This window comes from Cyanistes caeruleus, chromosome 2 (assembly GCF_971803275.1).
Source record: "Cyanistes caeruleus chromosome 2, bCyaCae1.hap1.1, whole genome shotgun sequence".
In the NCBI taxonomy this organism is placed as follows: Eukaryota; Metazoa; Chordata; class Aves; order Passeriformes; family Paridae; genus Cyanistes; species Cyanistes caeruleus.
Genome location: NC_141702.1, coordinates 74928703 through 74943410, shown reverse-complemented (window position 1 = coordinate 74943410; position 14708 = coordinate 74928703). Strand labels below are relative to the sequence as shown.

General features: G+C 34.7%; 1 protein-coding gene across 2 annotated transcripts in view; it reads right to left on the bottom strand.

Moving 5' to 3' along the window:
• The window catches only part of PDE10A (phosphodiesterase 10A), a 172335-nt gene that overhangs the window by 88253 nt on the left and 69374 nt on the right, over positions 1 to 14708 (bottom strand). For both annotated transcript variants that reach the window (XM_086877961.1, XM_086877962.1), the window contains exon 2: positions 8716 to 8844. In XM_086877961.1, the coding sequence (XP_086734087.1) occupies positions 8716 to 8844 (129 nt within the window). The remainder of the gene's footprint in view (positions 1 to 8715; positions 8845 to 14708) is intronic.

The window sequence follows — 14708 nt, the reverse complement described above, 5'->3', positions numbered from 1 at the left end:
CTCAGATTTCCACAGTGACTCAATGATGCTTCCTGTCTGGTTGCATTTGGCTAAGCTCTCTATCTGTTCCCAAGCTCTAATGGCTGTTTTTCCACTATATTCTTAGCATCCTCCTTGAGCTGCAATAATTAATTCAAGCTAGGCCTAAAGTATTGGAGGAATAAGAGCTGTAGACTGGGCTTGAATATCACCAGTACCTGATTAATTCTGCACCCACAGCATGGCTTGTATCTAGCCAATTTGCACTGCCCAGGACTACTCCAGATGGTAGCTTGGATGCAACATCACATTTGGGCGTGAAGAAAAAGCAGTTTAGCCTCACAGATGTGACATGCCATGCAACTAAGCCTCAGAGGCAGAGATCAACCAAACCTTATTTTTATCTGACACTTTATGAGATTCTTTACAGTTTCTATGCATCTGGGTTTAATTTTTAATATAACTGAAGTTTTACTATCCTAATGTGCATCCATTTTTTTCAGAGAGATTATGAAAATAAAAATTCCTCTCAGAATACTGAAGTCCTCTGTAGTAAAAATTGTCTAGGAATTCCATAGTTTACTTCCAAATTCTTAGCAACTCAATAATCTTCAGGAGGATTTTGCCTCCAATACCTGGAATTTCAATCTAATATTTGTTTCTTTGAAGGTCACTGATAAGGGTTCATCTCAAAGTTTTGTGGGTTTTTTTGTTGTTGGATCTTTTATTGTCTGAAATGTGAGTATATATTTTGAACCAAATAATTTCTATCTTCATGCTTAACACCTTCAAAGTATTTGAATAATATTTGTGACACAAACAAAACTTTATGTCAGCTAAGCAGAGGCAACAGTGTTCATTTATGTGCAATATATGTGTTCCTCTTACAACATATTTCAACAGGTATAATCTCCTGGAGGAGCAATTAGGAAATATATAGAAGTAAATCAATGGAAATGAAATTATGCTTAGGCCTTCCTTTTGCTGAATGATGTGGGAATATAATTTAACTTTCATTCATAAAACACGGAAAAAAAAAGCCAAACCAAAAAACCAAACCAAACCAAACAAAAAAGCAGTTTATTATAGTCCAGTTGAAAGATATTTGACAGGATTTATTTAATTTCCAGGAAGAACAGTATGAAGAAGTAATTTCTGGACAAAGAACTTGATCTACTGATGACCACTAGGACAAATAAAGGGAGTATCTATGACTCACCATGAAAAGTATACACTTTAAATTAGTTGCACAAAATCTGATTGGATAAACAACTAGCCTAAAGTTCCATCTAATCATAGATACTTTAAAGGATAAAGCAATTGAATCAGCATCATGATTAGCTAAATCACTACAGAATCACACACTGAAAATTTCGGGTCTTCATTAAGCCCATACTATGTCTGTGATGTACTGTTCCATGTACACAATCTGCTTTCAAAGCCTTAAGACAATAGAGCAGTTTCAGAAGTAAAATTTCTGCTGAAAATCTTCACTAATAGCCAATATGAGGCTAAGACAAATATTAATTGCTTCTGCCCACAGAAACATAAAATCTTCCATTTAGAGCATGGCATTAACATTTATATCCAGCTAGACATCTCCACTGTAAAAGATGAATTTGCATTCATCCTCAGGGCTTCCTGTACTTCCTGTGATACAAAAGAGATGTCAGAATTTTTATATGTGTATTATATATGGAAAAGGCATTGAGAACTTTGCTGAACTGAGTTTTCACTACTTGCATACAGAACATCCATGAATAAATATCCTTTCTTTATGCACATGTGGTGTAAGAGACTAGCACACTGTGTGACTGCATACTTCTATTTCCTCAAAGATGCAAGTCTCATCTAATGGACAGAACAAGCAATGCTAACATGTATTAGTTATTTTATGTTTTGTCTTTTTATCCTTATTGGTCAATCTTTGATTACAGGCCTTGTCTAGCCAACATTAATCATATTAATACTTCTAATACTTGGATTTGAAAGTCCCATAAAAGTTAATGACTATTCCCTTGTTATTTCTTTCTTTCTCAGCTTACAGACCATGGGAACATTCCTACTCCATTTCAATGCAGGTAAAACAGGTTAGCTGACATTGACATAAATAATCATTATTAAAAAGTGTTGGCTACATGGGTATAAAGTCTCTGCATACATCAGCAGAATGGATCTCCTCCACCAGTTACTGAGATGATTTTTTTTTCTTTTGTTTACTTGATTTTTTACTCTAAAAACAAAGATTCGTGTACAGGAGAGAAACAATCTGAAAACAAAGAACAGCAGGGCCAAACAACATTCAGGAGAACTGCCTTGCACAGGAGGGAAATGATTTTGTACTGCATGTAATGTTAATTAACCCATTATTAAAATATCATTTCTCTCCTACTACACACTCTTTAGAAAGATCTTGATCCTCTGGAAATGTTCAAAACATAAACTAAAGAGAAGTAGTAAGAAAAATGAAAATCCTATTTCTCAGTATGACAGCAAAAGAAGCTTTGTGTCTTAATTTACCAGAAGATTGAGAAATTACAAAAATTAATGTCTGTTTATTCTTCAATATAACTAGCAGTACAGAGCAGAAAATGATTCTGTGTAGCCAGGCTTATAAGTAAGGAGAAACGGTGGCTTTGAGTAGACGGAGAAAACATAAACACTCCTAATTCAAGCTTAACAAAGACACAACAAACATTAGTATAAGGACATGTTGAGAATAATTGCTCTAGCTATAATGTGATTAACATAATTAGTTCAAGAGGGAGCTCAGACCAAGCAGTGATGTCTATTTCCTACAACCAAACATACCATCATTAAAGGATTATCGTCTGCAAATCTCAGACCATCTAAACAATTCTAAATATGCAGAACTCCGTAAAAACAGAAAAAATCACCTCCTTCGCCTGACCCACTCAAAGAGACCCCAAAACAATCAAACTCTCGCACTGTTCAGCAAATTAGAAGAAAAAAAATGTACCAAGCCATTTTTAGCATTGTTTGGAGTTTTCTAGTGATAGCCATTCAAATAACAAATAAAATTAGCAACACCTTCAACACTGAGATGCACACTGAACAAAAGACTTCATCATCACTCAAGACCTCAGTATTACCCACCAAGAGGCCACTGCTCTCTGTATTATCAATATTTTAAATATTTTATTATCAATATCAATAATTTCTGTATTATCAATACATTAAAAAAACCTGTTCTATCTAACCTAAATATCCTTTCCATTAACCTTTTCTGTCCAGAAAAACAGGCTGACAACACAACAGGGAGAACTTTTTAATCTTCTCCTCCTCAATATTTTCACAGCCAAAATGATCCAATTTATAAGCTGATTCTCTTCTGATTAATTAGGCAAAAATAATAAAAAATAAAAATAAAACAACAACAAAAAAACCCCACATTGAACTGATCACATAGGAAAGAAACCATTTCACCTCAGAAAATTACACTGAGACTTTCAGGAAATAATGTAGCAATAAATTTTTAAAAGCAATGGCTCCAAAATTCTTCTGTACCTCTGACACATTTATTCCATTTTCATTATCTGGACTAAAATGGCATTCCTACGTAGAGCTCCAGCACAGAACTGGGAAGTGCCTTCATATGTCTGCCTTTGAAATACTGATCCTAACATAGACTTTCTACACACATGAAAAATGGCAGCCTGCAAATTATATAATACAAATATCTATCCATGAGTTTTATGATAAAAACATTCACATAGAGACAAATTTTGTCAGCCTGGATATTATCCCAGGAAAGTAGCACCTTTCAGTATCATAAGTTACTTTGATTCAGGCCAACAAGACCAACTAGACCAACATTTTATATCTAATTGGCCATTAGCAAACACTGAGTGAAGGGCAAAAACACAGCAACCAATTATTCCAGTTGGAATTGGAAATACAACCTTATTATTTTTGAGGAAAAAAGAATTTTTATTTTGAGGGGGAAAAAAAAAATCCAAGAAAGGCATCAAAATATGTAAATAGTGGAGTTTGGTAACAAGAAGCATTAAGAGCTACTAATATGGTGTCAATGGCACAAAGTCATGCTCTGCCCAAATAATTCCCACAAATACACTTGCTTTTTGGCAGTATTTGTTGCCTGCTTGGATGTCACAAACATAAGCACAGCAGGGATGCATTGGAATAAAAGAGCATGTCCACAGCGTCAGTGGAATATTAAGACACCCCAATTACAAATCAAGGAGGCTGTTGACATGTTGCCATATCAGTTCCTCTTGCCTAGGCTGGGGAAAAGTCAGAATTGCAACAAGCTATGGAGCATCACAGCAGTGACAGTCCACAGATTCTGAGTACCCTTCACCTACAGCTCCACAGCTACTACCCTGTACTACAGAACAGGTATCTCTGCTCAACTGGTGCAAAAAGGCACAGACCTCAAAAACTAACAAATCAAGATTAGGCTCCACTTTTTTCTTTATAATTCTGGCAGTAAGATGACATCTCTCTAGCATACACATACTGATACCTATCCTCCTTACATGTATCATTTTATATGCACTATCCCTGCTAATGGAAAAGAAGCATGTTAGCCATATTTTCACCTATTTAATAACCTTGGGTGAAGGTTAATAATATGAAATAGATATAAATATAGAGGCAAATAACATGCCTCTCTACATCTTTTAAAAGCAGGAACAAATAACATAATTAAAAGAGTAAATAATGGAATAACTATGATCTAATGTAGAAATATGTACTTTGGTATTCTTTAACAATAAAAACCTAAGTACAGACTTGCCCCTTAAACAAGCCACACATCAACACCTCTCAAAAACTCACTACTTTGTTTCTTACAAGGACTGTAGTCAACTTTAAAGCCTATCATGCTGATACCTTAGAATCCAAAAATGAAGCACCAGAAATATCCTTTTGTACAGAAATTTTATTATTTATGTGTCAATGATGCAGCCTAGTTCAGTTCAAACATTACAGCAATGTCACACTAATGTTATATTAAGCAACTGATTTCAATTTTCTTTTTTTCTCTTTTTTTTTTTTAAACGGGTCAATTATGAAATATCAGATTCCTGGAAATGCAGCAAGTCAATTGCACTTAAAAGATGATAACTTCTGAGCATAATCAGTGTCATATCCTGTACTGAATGTACTACTTTCCATTTAATATTTAAAACTGTATTTATTAATTATTTAACAACATATGTATTAATAACAGCAAAGCACCTTAAGTTCCCACTATACATAGCTTTACATGTTTTTGGCAAATATTGCTGGAAAAAAAAAAAATAGTGCATGAAGCTGTTAATGTTTCCAGATTCAGCAGTAATTAAGCACATGGTCATGCACTGTGATGAACATCAGGGCCATGGGAAGTGATGAATCTCTTAAGTGATATAGGCAGCTTTCCATGTAGAAATTCTGTGCCAGTACAGTTTGTCCTTTCTTTTTATTATAAGAGGTAATTAAAAAGATTAGGAAAGACATCTATGAAATTCAGTATCAACAGTGTAAAAGATGCACATCTGGCTCATAATCAATGTGCTCAGCCTCTTATTGTTGTGGCAGTGAAGCTTCAAATAATATAATTAAGGTTGGAATTTATAAATATTTTTCTGAGAAATATGTTGGGAGATGAGGATCTATTCAGCAGCAGAGTCTAAAGCTTTCCTAATATTATGGCTCTGGCTATAATCATCTACCGCTTTTGCTTGAATTATATAAAAGAGGACAATGGAAGAAGTCTCATGAGTTCTGTGAGTATTACATCTAGGCATCTGGAAAAGAAAAGATTTCCTTCTGGCAGATAACTCTGCCATGATCTGGATAGGAAAAATTTAAAACTCAAGTGTTTGTGTATTACAAATAAAGTTTGAAAATTCTGTGTGCAACAATACAAGGCCTGGGTGTGTTTTGAGCATGTAATTTATGGGTAGATAATAGTCAGTGCAAAAAGTTGCAGTGAATACCCAAAAATCAGCACAAGCAGCATTCCTTCCCAGAGCTACCTTTGCAGGTTTTCTCCAATACACCAGGAATGGGAAAAAAACAAGCTGAAGCAAAAAAGTCTTATAATCTCAGGTAGATCACCATCACTATCAACGTGTCACGAGCAAATTTCAATCTAACATTTACCATGATAGATACAAGATCTAACACACTGAGGACTCAACTCATTATATTTTGGGATATATATTTATACCTTAAACACTGCAATATTTAGTGATTTACTCCCTTTTTAATAATTTAAAAGAAAAACAACCCAGACCATCTACAGTAATTAATTCTGAATCACAGTCACAGATAAATTTTGGTTCATTTAAGTCCAAATCAGACATTTCAGTTCATGCTAATGAAATTCAGATAAACTACCCTGGCAGTAGGCCCACTGACTTCTGGCTGAAGAGTACACACAGCTGGATGTCTGTAAATCAGGCAGGACACAATTTCTGCATATAGGTTAATGACTGTTCTGCGTCACCAACGTGTAAGAGTACAGACACTAAGCCAGAGACCTCAAAACAGCCTTCTGCCTGCCTGGCAACTTCCTGAAAAACACAAAGCTTATTTTTCTAGCTGTATCACATGACATGATGTGAGCATTTATAAAGTAGACTAGACTGTAGCAAAAGGGATAGAGGGAAAATGATACCCCTACTGATGTGAAGTGACTTAGGCTACAGTCACTTTAAGTCACCACAGATCTGTGCTGACACCAAAAGAATCAGTTCCACCCTCTCCCCCACATTTCTCACCACCACCATAACTCAGGCAGTAGAATTTGTACATTCATAATATGAACTGAGTAAACCATCTAGTAAATTTCTTTCCTGAAAATACTACTTTCTGAAAGATTAGGATATGTTGTTATCAGAAACATTTTATATGACTATAGACTTTATCTTTCTACAAGAAAATCACAGGCAAGGCTCATCAGCATCCATTTCTTTCTCAAATGAATCCTTTTTACTTGGCAAGTGTAGTTTCAAATCTGGTTCTTATTTTTATCTAAAATCCAGCACTAAAGAGGCCACATCCACGTGACTGCCTTTAGTGTAATAACTACAGCCACCTTAAAGATCACTGTCAGCAAAACAGAAATAGCAGGGAAGGCAGAAATACCTGTAGGATGATAACAGATATGAGGCTAAATCCTAATAGTAGCATAACTATTGCTTGACACTTTTAATACAAGTTTGAGGAAAATTAGCCATAATATAGAATTTTTAAAGTGTATGAAAAAAACAGACAAATCCCACTGTAATACCTGTTGACATTAAAACTTTGCTAGGATCATGGTCAGCAATCACTTTGCTGTAGAGCTGCACCAAAAAGTTTCATGAGGACATCCACAAAAATTTATCTTTCATTTATAGCCTTCCGCCAAAAAATTGGAAACTTTGAGCAACTAGTAATAAATTTCACTTCACAAAATATGATTCTTGAAGCTAAAAATTCTCCAAAGCATTTCTTTGGTTTTAGCATAAAGATGTTTGACTCAAACTACAAACTGTTTCAAACACACAATGACTTCTTATAGTGATTTCAAGAACCTTAGACAAAATTATTATTTTCAAATGAGCATAAAAACAAAAAGTATTAATTTCTGGTAATGCAAAAATATTTTTTATCATCTGTTTACGAAAAGTATTGTCACAACCTATTCCCTTGACTCATAACACTGTTTTTTCTGATTGCTGTTGTGTACTATAACAATAGGCCTCCTGCAGTGCTGTAGTTTGGAAACTACAAAGAAAGTAGTAAACAGTCTATTGCCATATATTCCTATTCTGCTGCTAGGAAATCTCTTTAAACCAACAAAAATTTATTGCCATCTTAGAATGATATGTAGTCAATACGACCAAAAATCTGGCCTAATATAGCCTTTTCCATCCCTTGTCCATCATAATTTTAATTTTATATATTTCTGCAGAAAACATTATCTTCTAGAAAGCAACAATAGGCTCTCTATTTAAAATAAGAATTATCATTAGAACTTAAAACCCTAAACACCTTAGAAGTCAGCCACAAAGCAAAACAAGTGTTTCTTCCCTAACCTTGGTAATTTTCTCCCTTGCATTTTACCTGGTACGTTTTAAAGCATCATTAGATGAATCTTATATTTGCAGACAATCCCACAAAATTTAAGATCATTACAAAATTTATGATCACTGCCAACACAGACTGGCTCAAAAGAAAGTTTTCTGATTCTATTTAGCAAAGCATTTTACCTAAAGCAACCTAACAGAAATACCTCTAAAATTTAACACACTGGGTTATAATATCTATGTCAACATTCTTTTCTAAAATCGACTTATTACATGTTGCAAGTATGAACTTTTCAGATGGCATATCCAGTAATTTACTTGGTATATCCAGTAATTTACTGAGGCATACTGGATAATTTTAATTCAAAACTTATCAATTTTACCAAAACTTTACAATTTTACGAAGTCATGTTCTCAAAACAGATACTACAGATTGATGGATAGTATTTGCAGTTCAAAATGGATAAACTAAACTTCCAATATTAATACCAGTATATTTCAAAATAAAAATACCAAAATGGATCAAAATATTTAAAAAATTGTTAGCCTATTTTGTCTTTGAAAAAATGGTATAGCCCAAACACAAAAAATTATAACAGCCAAGTTATACTAAAACCAGGTTTCTTTTTTAAATCTAAAAATAACTGAGCTGTTCATATCTAAATGTTAATCACAAATGAAAGGAACTTACCTTCTTGCCTGTTATTTTTCCTTTTTAGCCATTTTTCCACAGTTTCTGCACTTACACTTTCTGACACAAACTCATCCAGTACCTGGGGGTGAAGAGAAAGATACGCCTTCACTTTTTCATCTGTTAAGCCTGAAAGAGAGAACATTAATTGATTACATTATTGGTATGCACTCCTTCATATGAAAAAATACCTGGAGACCAGCAAGAATCAATATCCCTTTGTTTAACACTGATTGAATATATGACTATTTAAATAGAGCTGAGAGAGCAATATCCTGTCAAAAAAATGAGCTATAATATAGAAAATGGTAGAAGGAAAGCATAACCATACAAGATACTGTGCCCAAAAAGTCCCCTAAAGGGGTACATATAAATTAGCCAGGAGAAACAGCCAGTTAGGAATTCATGACCATAATTGTGACTATAAAATTATTTCCAAGCTATGCAAGATAATATATTGATGAAGAAATTGGTTAGAAGGAGACAGAAGAAAGTGAACTGGGATGTCTCACAGAGCACCAAATTCAGTATTCTCACTGCAAATGGCAGCAAAATCAACACAAGCTATTATGGAACATCAAAATCATATGCAATTTTCAAATACAAGAAGTACTTAAAGTACTTTAGATGTATTAACTGTTTTCACAGGCATGCTTCTATTGCTTTAGTAACTTAGTTATCAAAATTAAAATAATTTCAGATAAAAGGTATTCATAATATCTGCAACAAAAAAGAAAACTCCAGTAAACATTTTAGAAAAAGAAGAAATATTCAGAACCTCAGGTCCCTGACATTCATAAATAGGCTTTCAAATTCACAAAATTATAATCTCATTATACACTTCACAAATCCCCTAAACAGAACGACTGGCCACAGGGAGGTGAACCCAGCAGTGCTGAGGCTGTCCAAAGGGGGAAGCAATAAAAAGCACCTGTCCTGAGGGACTTGGCTCCAGGCTGCCACAGAGGGAACAGGCACCCCAGTGCAAAAGCCTTAATGAGATACCAGGGGAAGAGGAGTAACACCCACTGTAATGACTAAATATGCCATCTTCTCTTGTTTTTTGTATTCTCATGTTTTGCGTATTTAAATATAACCGTAAATTCTCCACAGAAAGCAGGCAGGGTTCAGCAGAAAAGAAACTCTCCTCTGAGCAACACTGACCTCTCTCAGAGAGTATTCATATACAAAATGAGATCAATTCTCCTATTTTGTGATTTGCACAGTATCAGAATGTGATGAAGGGAGGCATAATGCAATTTCAATGCTACCCAGTGATGATAATAGTTAAGATCTGTTACAAACATTTACTGTGAAAGTCTTTAGGAAGAAATACCAGAAAACAAACCAACAGCTCCCATCTGCAGAGCATCAACCGCCTCCACCACTTTCCTCACACCAACTGCACCACATCACTCACCCACATCAACCCTCAGCAGCTCAAAACTAGTTTAAACTAGCCTTGCTTTTAATCAAGGTGGCAGTTCCTGTTGGGTATCATAGCCTCTAAGAACAATCTTGCCACTTATCCCCAAATACTAATCACTTGAATAAGACCTAATTGAGCATCCTGATTTTCATTAGTAAAGAAGAAAAGGTTTATCCTAAATCAGTAAAACAAGTAGATAATCAACTAGTGGGGCGAAAACAAGCAAAACCCCACTGCTTTGATTCTTTAACCTCAGGTGATAGCTTGTAGAGTTAGATCATAATGCAGCTATAAAGAAGTACACGTGTGAAATGAACAAGATTATTTTATAGCAAATTCAGGGATTGCCCCATGTTCTGAAAAAATCAAACCCATTAATACAATTCTGCAACTTGTTCAAATGAGAAAAATGTAGTACCTTGAACAAGTATTTCTAATTTCATAGTGATAAAATCTGAAAAGAAAGCATGTTTTAAGAATCATTCAAAAGTGTACCGCATTTTTAAGATTTAGCCCTCAGAATGTCATCAAAATTTATCTGGCCTTTAAGTTCTACATGAAAAATAATCAAAACAATCTTGTCATAAAATGTCTGCTACTTCCAAGCTGTCTTTAGATGGCAAAGAAACACTTTTTGACTTCTAGTAAAAAGCTAGGACCTGAAAAATTAATTGTAAAATTAGCAAGTGGAATTCTGAAAGGATTGATTTGTTTCTTCAGTGAAAATAACCTTTCATTCTTGATTCAAACCTTTATATGTTGTGAGGTTTGTAAAATACATATCAAAATTCAATAAGATATCAATTTGAAATAAGACTTCAGTCTACAGGTCACAAGTTTAATATATAGGTATCATGCAACTTCAGCAACCTAAAGGTAAAAACTCTGCTTTAACCTTATACAGAAAAGTGATTCATGGAGCTGATATAAGAAATCCTAAACAGTGTTTAAATTACCCTTCTTTATTTCACTAAAGTTATCTGTGCAGATGTTCTTTCTCAATGTGGGATATCTAGACGGGAGCAAGAACAGGACTTACAACTATGTTTGCACAGTTAAAAAGGAATAACTTAAACCTATTGTCTACATAGATTAAGGCAAACTAATCAGTCAGCTCCCAATTGTTAGCCTGCTGCATCAAAAAACACACCCTGCAAACATACACACAAACTCCACAACCAAAACTAACAATAACATGTAATTTCCCATAATATAGAAATACAAACCTTTTCCAAGAATTTTTTATGGTTTGTGTTTTATGTACATTAAGGCTAAAAAGTGTTGTAAAGATACCTGAATGTAAGAGCATTTTACAGCTGTGCAGAAGCAATTATTTTATGGCACATGTAAATGCTTTTTATTTATTTATTGAAAGATGTACGTTAGCATAAAATCATTGCATAACAACATGCACACTCTTGACCTCTTGAACATTCACATACTCCTGAAAACTTCTATTGCATGTATTTTGGTTAATTATTGACCTCTCTATTGAAGCATTGTAATCTCTTAATTCTAAAAAATGAAAAAAAAAACCTATTTGAATATTTAGAGGCAATGATTTATTAACATTTAAATAAACAGGACAATAACACATCTACACTCAGGAAACAAAAGTTTATCATGCCAATCAGGTGCCATTTAAAGAGCTACCAACAAACCTAACACAAGCCTGTGCTGGTTATTAACTTTTCTGTTCTAATGTACTGGTCTCAAGTATTCGGGGCAGCAAATTTTCTACTTCCATTCACATTAGAAATATTTCTTCTCTACTACTTCTCCCCTCACTACTACTTCTCATGCCCTCCAGAAATGCCAGGACATCTCTCATTCTTGTTCATCATTTCTTATCTGAAGCATCAAGTGTATTGTATACATCAACAGTGCCTAGCAAAGGAAAAGGCAGCAGTGCAAACATTCTTAGCTGTGTTGGTCTATACACTTCTTCCCAAGCAGCCCAAACAAAAGCTCCCCTTGCTTCATTTAATGCACCCCCAGGAAGCATCACCTCTTGTACCTGGAACCCACCTGTCCCCTGGCAGAGCTGTGACTGCTACCAAGAGAGACCATCACTCCAGAGGGCTGAACTCTGGCCAACAGCCAGCATTCAGCAGGGCAGAAAACACAGAAAGACTGGAATAATTCCTCTGGGAATTAAAAGAGGAATCTGGCATTTGATTTGGATGTCCATTCATTCCATTTATGCAGTGGAGATTGCCCTCCATACATATATCCTGTTTAATTAAAAACACACACCCACCAAACCACCTTTCCCTCTTGTATTATTTTAAAATGATCAAATCACATTTCAGTGCTGCCATCTGATATAACTCACTGTTGTCATGTTTTATGCACACATTAACTATTAGTTCTGAGTTCGTGATTAAATAATGAAGGACACACATATATCAGATAAGCTCTTCCTTTTTTCATTGCCCTCTGAACAAACCATAGGCAAAGAAACATCTCCAGCTGCCCACCACCTGTGGCAGCCCAGCACCTCCTCACTTCCTGACCAGCACACCCAGTTAGGTTGTGTAGATCTCAGTTTGAAATGTTCTCTTTGGCCATACCATCTGCTTTTAAAAGTTTCTTCATATGTATGGAAATTATTAATCAAGTTGAGTTTGGTTTCATAAGTGGAAATACAACTTTACAATAAATAGTGGGGTTTATGCAAGTGGTTCACCTAATTGTGGGGGGTTTTATGTATCTCATTTTTTTTCAGGGTAGGGCAATATAAAACTGGCAAAGCTCAATGCAAAGCAGAGTGCAGAAGACAGCCTTTCCTCCTGACATCACCCAACAGGCAATTCCTTGATCAGCAAGAGGCCTTTTTACCACCAGAGGAAATGACCTTTCTAGCAGGAGGTTCATCCCAAGATGTTAAGAGTGAGAAGAGTAAATAAAATGATAGAAAAGAAATTGTATTAACTTGTAGTATTCCTAGAAACTTATATATTAGTGCATTGTGTGAAAAAAACATAGCCCTGTTTTTCTACTTTGCATATGCCTGAGGCTCGAGCTGTGCATCTCATTTAGCATAACTCATGCCAGCCCATTAACAATTTGGGGTTGTGTTTTGGGTTTGGTTTTTTAAGTGGTGATGTTCAAAGTTTTGGGTTTTTTTTAAATAACTCCTTGGCTTTCATTTCAGCAGGTGTGAGTGATTTGGTGTCACTTTGGAGATTTTTTTCCCTACCCAAACTATGAGAAATAGTTTATTTTTTACTGGAATTAATAACAGAAATATATAAAGTTGAAGACAAAATTATATGTGCATATTTTTTTCCTTTTTTATTTTACTAAACTAACAATAGAAAGTACAGATATTGCTACTAAGTGTCACAGTCTGGTTATTGCAACTTAAACTAGAAAGACAAAACCCTTACCTAGTCTGGTTCGACAAATAACTATCTTTTCAATGGTCCTATGACTAATACTTTAAAAACATGCTTCATTTCACAGAGGGTAAAGAATAAAGAAACTTTTATCTGAAGATAATTCAGCTAGTTCAGTAGAACTGTTTAAAGAGAACTACCATTCATGTAGATTATGAACCAACACAAGAAACTGTATTTACTCTTCATTTCAACAGGGTACCAAGACTAAATCATTTGGGTTTCAAAACTATAACTAAAATATTGACTGCTTTTTAGTGCTTCTAGAAGCCAAACAACCCCAAAAACCCCTAGAACCCCCACCTTTCAAAATACCTCTATTTGTCTCAAACAAAGCCAGTGAGAATATTACAGGCTGCTTAATAGTGATTCCCTGACCTGCTCGAGCCTAGTTTCTCCTTTTGATCTACTAGCAAAGCTTTCAGTGCAACTCCTAAATTTAATTAAAGATAACATAAATTAAAACCTAAAAGAGATCAATTGCTTTCACAGAGCAATCTCCCACTGTCCAGTGTAAGTACACCAACAGCTTCATTAGTCAACATCTCTAGCACTAAAAAAAATACTAATTACAATAAGAGAAAATTAGGAAACATTTGTTACAGTTGGGAGTACTATACTTGTAGATCACTTTACAGGTACTGACACAAACATTTTTCAAGAAGCCTCAAGTGTATGAAGATAGTTTTCAAATAAAATGTGTATTGAATGGGCAGGAAGGAATAAAGTATAAGACAAAGTTTATAGACTAGAAAGATTCTTCTAATAAATGCAATAAATATTCACTCTGTTGATAACCACCATCCTCTTAATGTCTATGCTGGGTTTTAGGAGAGACAGAAACTGTAAACACTGTTGCACTCTTATATGCTGCTGTGTTCTTAAGGTGTCAGAAAAATTCTCTTTGGAAAACAACTGAATATCAACACTTTGAAATAAAAGCATAAACCACTAACTGTCTTAAGAAAGAAAATGGTTTTTGGGCAGAGGTGACAAATTATACCAAATTTAGCATCTTAAAACTCACTTTACAGTGAGTTTTACTTTAAATTACAATGGTACTACAATGAATCACTATAGGCTTGTCTAGATCAGTAAACTGAATATGTCTATGGCTGTTCACTGACCTGAAACCAAGTCATTTATAACTCCTTCATCCTTAC